At 67.0% G+C, this 15,025-nt stretch overlaps 2 protein-coding genes across 2 annotated transcripts; one reads left to right on the forward strand and one right to left on the reverse strand.

Annotated features, from left to right (window-relative positions):
- Positions 1-358: 358 nt before the first annotated feature.
- Positions 359-1,558, reverse strand: ADRA2C (adrenoceptor alpha 2C). The gene has a single exon (XM_060184445.1). It carries the CDS (start codon positions 1,556-1,558, stop codon positions 359-361), a length of 1,200 nt encoding a protein of 399 aa, XP_060040428.1.
- A 202-nt stretch (positions 1,559-1,760) lies between these two features.
- On the forward strand, positions 1,761-6,068 carry LOC132536496 (basic proline-rich protein-like). Its single transcript, XM_060184446.1, has 4 exons — positions 1,761-2,623; positions 2,737-2,896; positions 3,009-3,131; positions 5,190-6,068. Exons 1-4 carry the CDS (start codon positions 1,761-1,763, stop codon positions 6,066-6,068), a joined length of 2,025 nt encoding a protein of 674 aa, XP_060040429.1.
- Positions 6,069-15,025: the final 8,957 nt, after the last annotated feature.

Consider the following 15,025-nt stretch of genomic DNA (forward strand, 5'->3'; position numbering starts at 1 on the left):
CTGATGTCCAGACACTGGTCACGCCCCGAGGTCCAGGCTCCGGTCACGCCCCGAGGTCCGGGCTCCGGTCACGCCCCGAGGTCCGGGCTCCGGTCACGCCCCGAGGTCCAGGCTCCGGTCACGCCCTGATGTCCAGACACTGGTCACGCCCCGAGGTCCAGGCTCCGGTCACGCCCCGAGGTCCGGGCTCCGGTCACGCCCCGAGGTCCAGGCTCCGGTCACGCCCCGAGGTCCGGGCTCCGGTCACGCCCCGAGGTCCAGGCTCCGGTCACGCCCCCGGCACCGGTCACGCCCCGGGCTCCGGGCACAGGCACAGTCACGCCCCCGGTCGGCCGGCACCGCCCCCGGCGGCAGGCGCTCACTGGCGGCAGGCGCGGCGGCGCGGGAGGAGAATGTTCTGGAAGGAGCGGCGGAAGTCGCGGTTGAACACGGTGTAGATGACCGGGTTGAGCGAGCTGTTGACGTAGCCGATCCAGAAGAAGAACTTGAAGAGCGGCCCGGGCAGGCGGCAGGCGTCGCCGCAGATGCCGTACAGGCTGTAGCTGAAGAAGAAGGGGAACCAGCACAGCACGAACACGCCCATGACCACGGCCAGCACGAAGGTGAAGCGCCGCTCCCGCGCCTGCGCCGCCCGCCCGCCGCCCCGCGCCCCGCGCCTGCGCGCCAGGAACCTCTCGACGGAGCGCGCCGACAGCCGTGCGCGCGCGCCCCCGGCCCTGCGCAGCGCGCGCCGCCGCCCCCCCGCGTCCGCGTCCCCGCTCACGCCCCCGGGCTCGGGCGCGCGCACGCAGCGGCCGCGCTCGCCCCCGCCGCCGCCGCCGCCGCCGCCGCCGTCGGGGCCCGCGGGCGCGCGCGGGTGGGCGCGGCGCTTGGCCACCCGGTAGATGCGCGCGTACACCAGCGCCATGACCAGGCAGGGCGCGAAGAAGGAGCCGACGCACGAGCTGAGGATGTACCACGTGTCGTCGTTGAGGCCGCACTGCGGGTAGGCGGCGCCGTCGGGCCGGCGGAGCAGCGACACGAGCGGCGGGCAGGAGATGGCGGCCGACACGAGCCACACGGCCAGGATGGCGGCCTTGACGCGGCGCGCCGTGCGCCGCAGCCCGTACTCGACGGCGCGCGTCACCGACCAGTAGCGGTCCAGGCTGATGGCGCACAGGTGCGCGATGGACGCCGTGCAGAAGAGCACGTCGAGCGCCAGGTACACGCCGCACCACACCGGCCCGAAGCGCCAGTAGGCCATGAGCTCGTTGGCCAGCGAGAAGGGCATGACCAGCGTGGCCACCAGGATGTCGGCGGCCGCCAGCGACACCAGGAACAGGTTCTGCGGGGCGCGCAGCGCGCGGCTGGTGAGCACGGCGACCACCACCAGCACGTTGCCCGCCACGGTGAACACGATCAGGAAGCCCACCACGGCCGCCAGCCCCGCCACGGCGCCCGCGGAGTAGGGGCCCGGGGGCGGCCCGCCGCCGCCGCCGCCCCCCGCGCTCGCGTTCGGGGCCCCCGGGGCCGCGCCCCCCGCCGCCGCCAGCGCCGCCGCCAGCGCCGGGGACGCCATGGGCCGCTACGCGCGTAGCCCGCCCCGCGCCCCGCCCGCCCGCATGGCCCCGCGGCCAACGGGAGCCGGGAGCCGGGAGCGCGGGGCGGGGGGACCGGCCGCGGGGGCCCGCCTTCCCCGCCGGCTCACGGGCGGCGCCCCGGCCGCGGGGGCCCGGCGGGGCGGCGGGGGCCCCGGGGCGCGGCGGGCGGCGGCGGCGGCGATGCGGGCGCGGCGCCTCCCATGCGGCCGGGGCGGGCGGGGCGCGCGGGCCGACACCCCCCCGGGTCCCCGCGCGCCGCCGCCGCCGCCGCCGCCGCCAACTTTCCCGGGACCCCGGCCCTGCGCCCCGCGCTCCCCGGCCGCTGGCGCCGCGATCGCTTCCCCCGCCCCGAGCTCCGCGCGCACCCGGCCCCGGACTCCCCGGATCCCCCCGAGCTCCGCGCGCACCCGGCCCCGGACTCCCCGGATCCCCCCGAGCTCCGCGCGCACCCGGCCCCGGACTCCCCGGATCCCCCCGAGCTCCGTGCGCACCCGGCCCCGGACTCCCCGAATCCCCCCGAGCTCCGCGCGCACCCGGCCCCGGACTCCCCGGATCCCCCTGAGCTCCGCGCGCACCCGGCCCCGGACTCCCCGGATCCCCCTGAGCTCCGCGCGCACCCGGCCCCGGACTCCCCGGTTCCCCAGCCGCGCGCACCCGCCCCCCCGAGCTCCGCGCGCACCCGGCCCCGGACTCCCGGCTCCCGCTCGCCGCCGCCCGCGCCCTCCTCCGCCGCCGCCGCGCGCCCCGCGAGTGCCGCCGCCGCCCGGCTCCAACTTGCCGAGAGTTGCGCAGCGGGGCGGGGCCGACCGGGGCGGGGGCGCCCCCTCCCGACCGGCCGCCGCGCCCCAGACCCGAGCCTGCGCGCCTCCCCAGCGCGGGCGCGCACACGCGGGCAGCCCGGGGCCGCGCCTGATGGAGAGCCGGCCTGGGCGGGCGGAGGGTGCGGTGCGGTGCGGGGGCTCCGGGCTCTGCGGGGCGGGGGGGCGGGGTGCGGCCCCGCGTCTCCGCCCCCAGCGCCCACCCCGGGTGCCGGGCGGCTTCGCGTGGGCGCCCCGCCGCTGCAGGCTGAGGCCCCGCTGTTGGGGGACCCCCGCGCCGTCCCCCCACCCTGCGCGTTCGTTTAGCACGTGCCCTGTCACCAGCCCTGTCACCGCAGGTGGCGACCGCTGGAGCGCGCACTGTCCGCGGGGAGGCGGGGGCTGCGGGACACAGACCCCGGGGGAGGGGGCCCAGGGGAACTTGGGGTTCCCAGTCCCGGCCTCTGGCTCTCCCTGCCGCCACCACCCCATCCACTCACCCGGTGGGAGCACATGGGAGTGCGGGAGGGGCGCCCCCTGCACGGCTCCCCCAGCGGGTGCAGGTGCAGAGTGGAACCTGGGCCCAGGGTGCAGGGCCTCCCGTGCTGCTGTGGGCCTGCTGCCTCCCCAGGGGCCTCCCCCCCGCTGGAGCGCACCGGCCGCCCCAACCACCACAGCCGGGCGGAGGGAGGGCACGAGCCCCGAGAAAGTGCCCGCTGCCCCACGCACCGCCTTTGAGGGTGGTTGCAAGACCGTGCGCTGGGGAGCCCGAGGTCCTGCCCTGCCGTCCGCTGCCATTAGTTATGGGGGGGGGGTCAGGCGGGGTGCGGGGTGGTGGCACACTCGACTGTGCACGTGTTATAATAGGCAAGGCCCTTCGCTCCCCACCTGCAGGGGCGAAGCCTCACAAGGGTGGGGCAGGTCTGCAGGCATCTCCCCTACCCCTTCTCAATTTCTTTCAATAAATATTTTTACAAAGCAGTTTTGGGGCTGCACTGATCCTTGTCTACTCCCTCACTGTCAGCGTGAGTCCTCCCTCAGACGCTCAGTTGAGGTGTCTGCCTGGGGGGGGGGCATTTACTACTTCTGGTTGGGCTGAGGGTTCTCTATACGGTGATGTGAAATTTCAGTTTTAAAAAATATTTATTTCCTTTTTGTTGCCCTTGTTTTTATTGTTGTTGTAGTTATTGTTGTTGATGTTGTTGTTGTTGGATAGGACAGAGAGACATGGAGAGAGGAGGGGAAGACAGAGAGGGGGAGAGAAAGACAGACACCTGCAGACCTGCTTCACCGCCCGTGAAGCGACTCCCCTGCAGGTGGGGAGCCGGGGGCTCGAACCGGGATCCTTATGCCGGTCCCTGCGCTTTGCTCCACCTGCGCTTAACCTGCTGCGCCACCGCCGAACTCCCATGAAGTTTCTTTTTTTTTTTTTTTTCCTCCAGGGTTATTGCTGGGCTCGGTGCCTGCACCATGAATCCACCGCTCCTGGAGGCCATTTTTTCCCCCCTTTTGTTGCCCTTGTTGTAGCTTCGTTGTGGTTATTATTATTGCCCTTGTTGATGCAATTCGTTGTTGGATAGGACAGAGAGAAATGGAGAGAGGAGGGGAAGACAGAGAGGGGGAGAGAAAGACAGACACCTGCAGACCTGCTTCACCGCCTGTGAAGCGACTCCCCTGCAGGTGGGGAGCCGGGGGCTCGAACCGGGATCCTTACGCCGGACCTTGTGCTTTGTGCCACATGCGCTTAACCCGCTGCGCCACCGCCCGACCCCCGAAGTTTCATTTTTAAAGAGAGGAGGAAAACGAGGTGTCTCTCGCCACCCACCCCATGTGCCCTCTGTCCAGCCTGGACCCATGCCGGGGGGGGGGGCCTTGTCAGTCGAAGGGACTTAGAGGTGACAAGCCTGGTTGAAGAAGGGGGGCCACTGGGAGTGGCTCTATTCATGAGGCCCCTGCCCAACCTGCAGGGACAGCCCCTCCCCAGTCATTCTGCGGTGGCAGCAGAGTCTCCACAGCCAAACGGTGCCCCCCACCACAGGCAGGGACCCAGAGCAGCAAGAGAAGGTGCTGGAAATGGCATGGGCCTGAGGGGCTTCTGACGCAAGCAGGGGTTCGAGAAGGTTCTAGAACTCAGCCTCCTCACCTGAGTGAACCCTGACCACCGGCTGCCCGCCCCCCACCCCGCTCCCTGCAGGGCTGTGACTGTCACCTTCTTGGGGGGGGGGCAGGGGGCTCTAGTTAAAGACTGGAGAAGACAGGTGCTCCTAGTGGGGTCTGCATGCAACCACAAGAGTCCTTGTGGGCGGTCCGGGAGGTGGCGCAGCGGCTAAAGCATTGGGCTCTCAGGCACGAGGTTGCGAGTTCCATCCCCGCTGTATATGTTTCTTCTCTCCTATCCTTTTCATAAATAAATTCGTTAAATAATAATGATTACAAAAAGAGTCCTTGTGTGTCGGAAAGCTGGGCAGTGTCATGGGGTGACAGCAGAGGGGGGTGATGGGCGGGGGTGCATGAGCTCAGGAGCACCGGGGTCTCTGTGACAAGGGACAGGTGACCCCGCCCTTCCTGGGCCTCAGCGTCACCCCCACCACCGGGAATGGGGGCAGGGCGCAGTGGCTTCCTGAGTCCAGCTGGCGGGGGGGGGGGGGGCGGATGCCGGGGAGCACAGCAGTTAGAGACCCAGCTGTGGGTTCAAGGCCTGCTCAAGCCTGGCCTGTGTGTCGCACCCAGGGGTGCCACAGGGAGAGGAGAGTGAGCTTGAGATGAGGAGGAGGCCCGGCTCTCTGGCGCGGGCGCTGTGTCCCCTGCCCAGGCCCGGGCCCCTTGGGCACCGAACACCGGGCATGAGCCGGGCTGTGGAGACGCTGCCTCGTCCTGCCCCCAGGCAGACAGACAGACAGACAGCGGCGGCCGCGTCCACCCGGACCCCACCTTTCATGCCCAGGACGTGGAGTCCGACCGGGCAGGCCCCTGCTTCCGCGCTGGAGGGGAGCAGGGCCATTCTTTCTTCTGTTTTGTGGGTGGTCTTTGGTTATTTTTTGTTTTTCACGTGGAAAAAGTAGAAGAGGCTTGGACGAGCTTGGAAAAGAGGCCAGGAATGCTCGCTGCCGCCCCCGCCCGCCCCCACACCCCGGGCCCGGCCCTGGAAGAAGCGCCAGCTGCCGGATCCCCGATCCCCAAGTATGTCTGGAAGCCGGGGCGCAGACCCCCCGCGCTCGGCCCGGCCCAGCCCTGGAATGTTTGTGCTGGCGCTGAGGCCCCCTCCCCAGGCGGGCTGACAACCCAGGGCCTCCGGGCGGGGTGTGTGCTGCAGGCTACAGTGCATGCTGGAACGGGGCCCCCCAAGCTCGCTAAAGGCCGGGGGCTGCCCTCTGCCCCGCCGAGGAATGGACCCCGCCGGCCTAGCGAGCAGCCTCCTCGGTCCCCAGGCCCCACGCGGGATGCCAGGGATGCAAGGATGCAAGGTCGGCCCTCCAATCGCAGGGCAAGGATGCAGGGCGCCTCCTCCAATCACAGAGACCCTTCATCCCATTGGTCACGCGGGGCCCTTAGGCTGACACCCTATTGGCCAAGGTATGGTCACATGGCCACATCGAGCACAAAGGATGCTGGGAAGTGTAGTCTTTCAGGACAGCCCATGGAGGGGTTTCAGATCTGGGCACCGCTGCCAACGGGGGCAGTCTCTGTGTGAGCTGAGGGTCCCTGTCAGGCCTCCCCCGTCCCAGTGGTGACAGCCCAGCCTAGGGTTTTCATTCCTTCCCGGTGGCAGCCGAGGAAAAGCGGGCAGTGTGTGGTCTGGGTTCTGCACCGGGCCCCCAGGAAGGCGTGCCAGGCCCTGGCGCCATGCCTGGCCACAGGCTGACTGCTGATGGCCCGAGCTCAGCGAGGTCGTCCTGCAGGCCTGTCCCTCCGCCTCCCACAGCCCAGGGTCGTCCCTCCCGGGCCGCAGTCTCCTCCTCCAGCAAACGGGCCGAGCCTCTGGGGCCGGGCAGGGCCGGGCAGGGCGCAGCATGGCCAGGGAGGAGGCGCACACAGTTCCTGGGGCCGGCGGGGCCGGCGGGGCCGGCGGGGGCTCCCGGGGCTGGCGGGGGCTGGCGGGGGCTGGCGGGGCTCCCGGGGCTGGCGGGGGCTGGCGGGGCTGGCGGGGCTCCCGGGGCTGGCGGGGGCTGGCGGGGGCTCCCGGGGCTGGCGGGGCTGGCGGGGGCTGGCGGGGCTGGCGGGGGCTCCCGGGGCTGGCGGGGCTGGCGGGGGCTGGCGGGGGCTCCCGGGGCTGGCGGGGGCTGGCGGGGGGGCTCCCGGGGCTGGCAGGGGCTGGCAGGGGAGTGCACACCCCCTGCTGCCCGCTCGTCCCGCGCTCGCCCTGCCGGTCCTGCTCCAGCCGCCATGTGCTTCTGATTTGCGGTGGCCAGCCCGGGGGCCACTGCTTCTCAGGTTGCTTGTCAGCATGTTTTGTTCAAAGTCAGGAAACGGCTTTTTTTATCGGGGGCTGTGAGCTGGAAAGGGCAGGGTTCACGTCCAGGTCAGAGCACCGGCCAGAGATCCCAGGCGGCCCGGGGCTCCTGCCCCCCTGCCGCACCCGCACACGCGTGTTAACACACACACACATGTGCACACACACACTCGCATGTCAGCCCTGTGGGGGCAGCAAGCAAAGGCCACCAGCCCCTCTGCGTGTGGACGTCTGTGGAGGGTTCCCTGGGGTTAGCAAGGGTGGAGGCTGGCGGACAAATAGACAGGTGGTGGACGGATAGACAGGTGGACGGATAGACAGGTGGTGGACGGTTGGATAATGGGTGGATGGATCAGAGAATGATGGATTCGTGGAGGGAAGGCTGATGGATGGATGGATGGATGGATGGATGGATGGATGGATGGATGATGGGGTAAGTGGTTGGTGGATAGGTGGGTGGTGTGGATGAATGAATACATGGGTGCATGAGTGATGGGTGATGGAGGGGTGGAAAGGTGGGCAGGTGGGTGGATGGTGGGGTGGAGGGTTCAGCAAAGATTGCCGTGCACTGGTAGTTGGCTCAAGCCCAGAGCTGGGGCACCCACTGCTGAGTGGATCCAGTGAAGGGAGGAAGAGGTGGAAAGACACTGAGAAGCAGCGGCTGGGGGAGGAGAGACCGGGAGGCCCAGGAAGCCCAGAACTGAGGCCCCGGCATCCGTAAGGGGCCCTGTATCCTCAGGGCCCAGCACAGCCAGCAGGCCCAGAGTGCTGTGCCTGTCAGAGCAGAGGCCCTCTGTTCACCCCCACGGGAGCAGGGGGCACCATGCCCTGGGGCCTGCAGACTCACAGCTCCCTGCACACGCCTCCCAGGGCCCTGGACATTCTCCCCGCTGCACCCCACAAGGCAGGGGGGAGCCAGAGAGAAAGCTGAGGCCGTGGCGTGAGGTGACAGGGTGGCCCTGAAGGGGGGTGCTGTGGGGCGGCCAGGAAGCTGGAGCCTTCCCCAGAGGAGGCCAGGCCCCAGCACCCCGGGCACGGTCCTCCCTCAAGTCCTCCACCCTCCTGCTCCAAGAGGCCCCCGTGCTCCCCATGCCCACCGGAGGCTGCCCGGGTCTGCTGGGAGGCCCTTTCCGAGCGCCCTACCCGCAGAGCCCCCCAGACACAGCTTCCTTCAATTTCCTAGAGAAAATAAAAGGGAGGAAGGGAAAGAGAGAAAACTATCTTCCAAAGTTTTATCTTTCTTCCTGACCTATCTCGGTGGCCAGGCCTGGGGGATGGTGACTTGGTGAGTCAGGCCGGATGGCGGAGGGGAGTGGGGGGGGAGCCCCTTGGGTCCAGATGAGCCTCCTGGAGGGGGTCTGGCTAAGCGGGGGGCCAGGAAGTCCCCCCATGGGCTCTGGGGACAGCAGCTGCTTGTCTCAGGGCAGGGCAGGAAGCCCACAGGGCGGTGCCAGGGGCAGGGGGCAACTGGGGTGCAGGCGCTGGTCCGGCTTACTAGGTGGATGGATAGATGTGAGGTCCAGGGAAGCCATGGGGCCTCGGGGTGCGTTCTCCTGGGGCTCCCCCACACCCGCCCCTCCTGGCACGCCTGTGCCTGCCCTCCACCTGCCTCGCTGGACAAGAACCCCGAGAGCCCAGACACTCCCCCCACGGGCCCACGGCAACAGCACGGTGGTGCCAAGGCCCTCGGGTGCCGGTGGCCTCGGGGTCTGTCCTGAGCACCCCAGCTTCCCGCACCCTAGGCCAGCCCTCTCCCTCCTGAGCTGGGACACCCCAGGCCACCCAGGCCCCACAAACCCCAGGGTTATCGCTGGGGCTCAGTGCCAGATTTGCGATCCCCAGCTCCTGGCGGCCATTTCCCCCTTTCTTTCTACTTTGATGGAGAGGGAGCCCCCAGTGACCGTGCTGTCTCCCCAGCCCTGCTCTCCGGTGTTCAGAGCTAGTATGGACTGGGCGCGGGAGGGGCCATACTGGTTGTGCAAGGAGACTGTCTCTTTTTGATATTTTATTTATTCGTTTTTTTAATGAGAGAGGGGGGGTGGGAGACACCAGCGCCCTGCTCAGCTCTGGCTCGTCGTGCTGCCGGCACAAGAAGACATTCAGCCCGAGCTTCCAAGGCCCCGGAGTCTGCAGAAGGCAGAACTGAGCAGAGCTGTATGTCCCTCTCATTAAAACAAAACAATGAATCATGTCAACTGCCTGGGAAGTGCAGCCGTAACTGAGGTCCCAAGTACAACCCCCTGGTCTTGCATGTGCCAGGGTGACACTCTGGTTCCCTTCTCATGAACAGTTAAAGGCACAGGTGGGGGGAGACAGCATCATGGCTCTGCAAAGAGGCTCTCATGCCTGAGGCTCCAAGTCCCAGGTTCAGTCCCCTGCACCACTATAAACCAGAGCTGAGCAGGGCTCTGGGAAAAAGAAAGAAAAAAGGTAAGAAGGAAGGAAGGAAGGAAGGGAGGGAGGGAGGGAGGGAGGGAGGGAGGGAGGAAGGAAGGAAGGAAGGAAGGAAGGAAGGAAGGAAGGAAGGAAAAATGGCTGCCGGGAGTGATGGATTCACTGTGCAGATGCCAAACCCCAGCAATCACCCTGGTGGCAAGAGAAAGAAAGAAAGAAAGAAAGAAAGAAAGAAAGAAAGAAAGAAAGGAAGGAAGGAAGAAAGAAAGGCTGGTCTGTGGTGCACTCAGTTAAGTGCACATAGTACTAAGTGCAAGGATCCAGGTTCAAGCCCCAGCTCCCCACCTGCAGGGAGAGGGAAGCTTCACAAGCGGTGAAGCAGGTCTGCAGGTGTTCATTTTCTCTCTCCCTCCCTATCTCCCCCTCCTCCCTCAATTTCTCGCTTTCCTACTGAATAAAATGGAAGAGAGAGGGAGAGAGAAAGGGCCGGGTGGTGGCGCACCTAGTTGAGCTAACCCATTACGGTGCACAAGGACCCAGGTTTGAGCCCCCGGTCCCCACCTGTGGGGGGGATGCTTCGTGAATGGTGAAGCAGGGCTGCAGGTGTCTCTCTCCCTCTCTATCTCCCCTTCCTCTCTCAATCTCTCTGTCTCTGCCCACGAATAATTAAGTAAAAATATATCTTTAAGAGTGACACCTGCAGAACTATTTCACCACTCCTGAAGCTTTTCCCCTGCATGTGGGGAGCAGGGACTTGAACCTGCGTCCTTGTGCCTGGTAACAGGCGGGCTCAACCGGGTGTGCCACCACCTGCCCACACCCCACCCCATCTTGAACGACTAGATTCCGGTTCCCACGGCCCCTCCCCAGCGTCCCGGGATGGCCACCCCATGGCCACAGCCATGCACCCCACCTGCCCCCTCTGGGGCTCATAGCCTAGGGACCAGAACAGGGGTCTGCAAGGCTGGGGCAGGGAGGGAGCGCCCACGGGCCAGACACAGCCGCCGGCCGGCTCCCTCGTACCCCAGATCTGTTCCTGGGAGCCTCCAGCCTACCCTTCACCCCATTCCCATCCCCCTCGGCTCCCACCCCCCCCCCCGGGACAGCTGGAGCCTCGTGGCTCTGGGTGGGATCCCCCAACCACAGCTGGGGGGAGCAGATAGAGGAGTGCCCCAGATGTCGGCCAGGGGCCCCTTCCGTCAGAAAGCGGGGAGACTGAGGCCCGGGTCAGAGAGCACCCTGACGCCAACACCAGGTTTCTGGGGCGGCCCTGGAGGCTTGGGGTGCCCCGGCCTGCGAGTCAGAGCGGCCCTGCCCTCGGCTCCGCTGTGTGGCCTGGGGCCTCGCCCGCCCTCTCTGGGCTCCTCCTGGCTGGTCAGACCACGCGCGTCACTTGAGGGAGTGGGTGCCAGTCCAGGTGGGCTGGGTGCCTCCACCCCTCCCCAGGCTGGGAGGAGGGCCCCACCGAGGCTGCAGAGCTTCCTGTTCCCATGGCAACACAGAGCAGCAGCACAGACGCAGTGGGGGGCGCTGGGGGCCAGGCAGACAGAGAAGGAGGGGAAGATCCCAGATGCCTCCCCCAGGCAGCCTGCAGGATTGGACACCACTGCCCCCGACCTGGGGGACCAGCCAGGGCTGCACAGAGACTGCCTAGAGAACCCCCACCCCGCCCGACCCCCGGGAGGGTCTCAGCACCCCAGCAGGCCAGCCGGGGACTATCACTAGCCCTGGGGACAACCAGGCTGTGGCCCAGGCCCACGGTGCTGAGCCCCCTGGCCCAGCGGGACAAGTCGAGGGGGACCCAGAGAGCTCCCCGTCATGGGGGGCATCACTCAGGGTACAGCTGGCAGGGCAGGGCAGGGCAGGGGCGTGGAGGACAGGGTGGCCCTCGTCTGCAGGAAGCCCCCCCCCATGGTCACCCCTGCACCCCAGAAGCCTGCTGGCACAGGCCTGGGCCAGAGAGGGACAGACGGGGCTCCCCGGGCTGCCTGGGAGGGGCCTGGGCCTTGGGCGGAGGGTGGGCCTCAGGGACCCTCTCCCTCTCCTCTAGACCCTGCACGGTGGGTGCTGGGGGCCCGGCCCTGACTGTCAGGTCCCCAGAGGGGTGCTGGGGGGATTAGCCCAGGCGAGGCGGACACACAGACAGCAGACGGGGACCCACCTTCCCCGCCGTCCAGAGCAGCAGCCTGCGTCCCAGCCCCTCCCACAGACGCGTGGCTGCCTGCACCCTCCATGGCCCCCGCTGTGGGCGCCACCTGCTTGGGGCCACGAAGTCACTACAGAGACGCCCACGCCGGGACCCCCAGGGACCCCTGCTCAGCCCTGCCCTCGAGTTTGCTGACGTCACGGGCTGGGAGACACAGCGGCCAGGGAGCCAGGGAGACCATGTGGCCACTGGACCCCACTCTGCCTGCACCCCTGCGACCCCAAGCCCCCCCTCTCCCTCCCTCTCTCTCTCTCTCCCTCCCTCCCTCTCTCTCTCCCTCCCTCCCTCTCTCTCCCTCTCTCTCTCCCTCCCTCCCTCTCTCCCTCCCTTTCTCCCTCCCTCTCTCCCCCTCTCCCTCCCTCCTCCCTCCTTCCTCCCTTTTCTCCCTTCCTTCCTCCTCCCTTCCCTTCTCCCTCCCTCCACCATCCCTCTCTCCTCCCCTCCCTCCTCCCCTCCCTCCTCCCTCCCCCTTCCCTCCTGTGTCAGGGACGGAACCAGGGCCTTGTCCATGCAGACACCAGGTGAACCCCTCCTGGCTCCCTCCACACCCCTGCACCCGGGGGTTCTGGTCACACCTCTGCCCCAGCCCTCAGCCCTCACCTCTGCACCTGGGGTCACGGGCGTCTCCCCAGCGCCTGTCTCTCTGGCCCGGGGAGGACCTGGGCCTCCTGCACACGCCCTGGGGGCCCGGTGGGACTCGGAGGGGCCTCTCTGGAGGCTGTCGGCAGCGTGTCCCCCAAAAGAAAGAAAACGGCCGTGTGAGACGGGGGCCAAGGAGAGGCCGGGGGAGGGGAGGGGAGGGACGGGGGGGGAGGGGAGGGACGGGGGTCCTGCTCAGCCCCGCCTGCCCCTGTTCACTTCTCCCTTCTTCCTCCTTTTCTTTCCGCTTCCTCCTCCTCCCCCCTTCTTCCCCTCCTCCTCACCCCCCTCCTCCCCCTCCTCCTCACCCCCTCCTCCCCCTCCTCACCCCCTCCTCCTCCCCCTCCTCCTCCTTCCCTAGAGCCCTGAGGGTGGAGCACAAGCTTGCAAGCACTGGCCCCGGTTCCGTTCCTGCCCCGCACCTGGCTGATGGTGACAGCCTCCGTCCGCCCCAGCCACCAGGACAGAACCCCAGTGCCATGCCAGAAAAGTGAACCGACAAACCCTCGCGGCACTCGGCTCGGGCCAAAGGGCAGGGCGGCAGCGGTGACCGTGACAGGACCCATGTGACGACTCTGTGACTGTTCCAAGTCTTCTGCCCACACCGGGAGAAGGCTGCAGAAGTGGCCTTGGCAGGGCTCAGGGTGTGTGGGGGTCACAGAACAAAGCCGGCGGGGTAGGAAGCCACAGCCATGGGGACGGGGACTCAGAAGGGTGACCCCCCCCCACAGCCCCAGGCCAGGAGGCCACTGCGGTCAAGTGTGACGTCGGGCTGCCCCGCGTCCACTGCAGCTGGGTGGCGCCCTGAGGCTGTGGGGGGGGCAGCTAGGGTCCCAGTAGACAGACCCTGAGGGGTGGGCTGGGAACCCCCAGATCACCCTCCTGTCCCCCAGAGTACAGCTGGACGCCCACCTCCCGCTGCGGCCTCGTCTGGTCTGCTGTACAAGACCGGCTCCTGCCACTGGCAGCCCGACACCCCTCACGCCACCCACACAGGCCCCCAGGTGCCTCCCGGCTCCGGTAGAAGAGGCCTGTCCCCTCACTCTGTCAGGTCTCCCACACCTGCGGGGGTTTATTCTCCAGTGGTGGGGGGGATGACATCCTGGGCTCCCAGGAGCCGTGCACAGAGAGCAGGGAGGCAGCTGGGCTCCCAGCGGGACAGCCTAATGGCTGTTACATAAAGCAGATTAGTCACCCTGCACCCCAACCTGGGCTGAGCCGGGGTTCTGGCTCCGGATTTCTGGCTCCGGGTCCCAGGGTTCCAGGGTTCCAGTTCAGGGGTTCCAGCTCCAGGTTCCGGCTCTGGGATCCCAGGGTCGCAGCTCTAGCTCAGACCACAGCAACAGCTACAGTTCAGGGAAGCTTCCCTGCTATGACCCCCACTGCCCCACACAGGAACGACGGAGCCAGCACCCAGACATAAGCAAGCTGTGCCCACAGGGACAGTGACCATGGTGGCCGAGTTCTCCCCACCGCACCCAGAGGCCATGAGCACCTTAAAAAGCAGAGAGCAGACATGGGCTTGAAGATGGAAGTCCCTGGGGAGGAGTCTGGCACATGTGGCGCTTGATGGAAGTATTAGGAGCACTCAGGGACTGGGAGCACTCGGGGATAAGGAAAACTCAGGGACAGGGAGTGCTCAGGACAGGGAGTGCTCAGGAAAGGGAGTGCTCAGGACAGGGAGTGCTCAGGACAGAGAGTGCTCAGGACAGGGAGTGCTCAGGACAGGGAGTGCTCAGGACAGGGAGTGCTCAGGGACAGGAGTGCTCAGGACAGGGAGTGCTCAGGACAGAGAGTGCTCAGGACAGGGAGTGCTCAGGACAGAGAGTGCTCAGGACAGGGAGTGCTCAGGACAGGGAGTGCTCAGAACAGAGAGTGCTCAGGACAGGGAGTGCTCAGGGACAGGTGGTGCTCAGGGACAGGGAGTGCTCAGGACAGGGAGTGCTCAGGGACAGGGAGTGCTCAGGACAGGGAGTGCTCAGGGACAGGAGTGCTCAGGACAGGGAGTGCTCAGGACAGAGAGTGCTCAGGACAGGGAGTGCTCAGGACAGGGAGTGCTCAGGGACAGGTGGTGCTCAGGGACAGGAAGTGCTCAAGACAGGGAGTGCTCAGGACAGAGAGTGCTCAGGACAGGGAGTGCTCAGGACAGGGAGTGCTCAGGACAGAGAGTGCTCAGGGACAGGTGGTGCTCAGGGACAGGGAGTGCTCAGGACAGGGAGCGCTCAGGGACAGGGAGTGCTCAGGACAGGGAGTGCTCAGGACAGGGAGTGCTCAGGGACGGGGAGCGCTCAGGGACAGGGAGTGCTCAGGACAGGGAGTGCTCAGGACAGAGAGTGCTCAGGACAGAGAGTGCTCAGGACAGGGAGTGCTCAGGGACAGGGAGTGTCAGGACAGGGAGTGCTCAGGGACAGGGTGTGCTCAGGACAGGGAGTGCTCAGGGACAGGGAGTGCTCAGGACCGTTAGTGCTAAGGGACAGGGAGTGTCAGGACAAGGAGTGCTCAGGGACAGGGAGTGCTCAGGACAGTTAGTGCTCAGGGACAGGGAGTGTCAGGACAGGGAGTGCTCAGGGACAGGCAGTGTCAGGACATGGAGTGCTCAGGGACAGGCAGTGTCAGGACAGGGAGTGCTCAGGGACAGGGAGTGCTCAGGACAGGGATTGCTCCGGACAGAGAGTGCCCAGGACAGGGAGTGCTCAGGACAGGGAGTGCTCAGGACAGGGAGTGCTCAGGGACAGGGAGTGCTCAGGACAGGCAGTTTTTAGGGACAGGGTGTGCTCAGGACCAGGAGTGCTCTGGGACAGGGAGTGCTCAGGACAGGGAGTGCTCAGGGCCAGGGAGTGTCAGGGACTGGGAGTGTCAGGGATAGGGAGTGTCAGGACAGGACTGCTCAGGGACAGGGACTGCTCAGGACAGGGAGTGCTCAGGGCCCAGGAGTGTCAGGGACTGGGAGTGTCTGGGA

Source organism: Erinaceus europaeus, unplaced genomic scaffold, assembly GCF_950295315.1.
Source record: "Erinaceus europaeus unplaced genomic scaffold, mEriEur2.1 scaffold_373, whole genome shotgun sequence".
NCBI classification, from domain to species: domain Eukaryota; kingdom Metazoa; phylum Chordata; class Mammalia; order Eulipotyphla; family Erinaceidae; genus Erinaceus; species Erinaceus europaeus.

Excerpts from the sequence above, each read along its gene's own strand:
- ADRA2C (XM_060184445.1), bottom strand. The coding sequence starts at position 1,558 with ATGGCGTCCCCGGCGCTGGCGGCGGCGCTGGCGGCGGCGGGGGGCGCG.
- LOC132536496 (XM_060184446.1), top strand. The coding sequence starts at position 1,761 with ATGCGGGCGCGGCGCCTCCCATGCGGCCGGGGCGGGCGGGGCGCGCGG. Across the intron at positions 2,624-2,736 it reads CGGGTGCCGGGCGGCTTCGC|GTGGCGACCGCTGGAGCGCG; the intron begins GTGGGCGCCCCG and ends CTGTCACCGCAG. Across the intron at positions 2,897-3,008 it reads CCCGGTGGGAGCACATGGGA|GGGCCTCCCCCCCGCTGGAG; the intron begins GTGCGGGAGGGG and ends CTGCCTCCCCAG.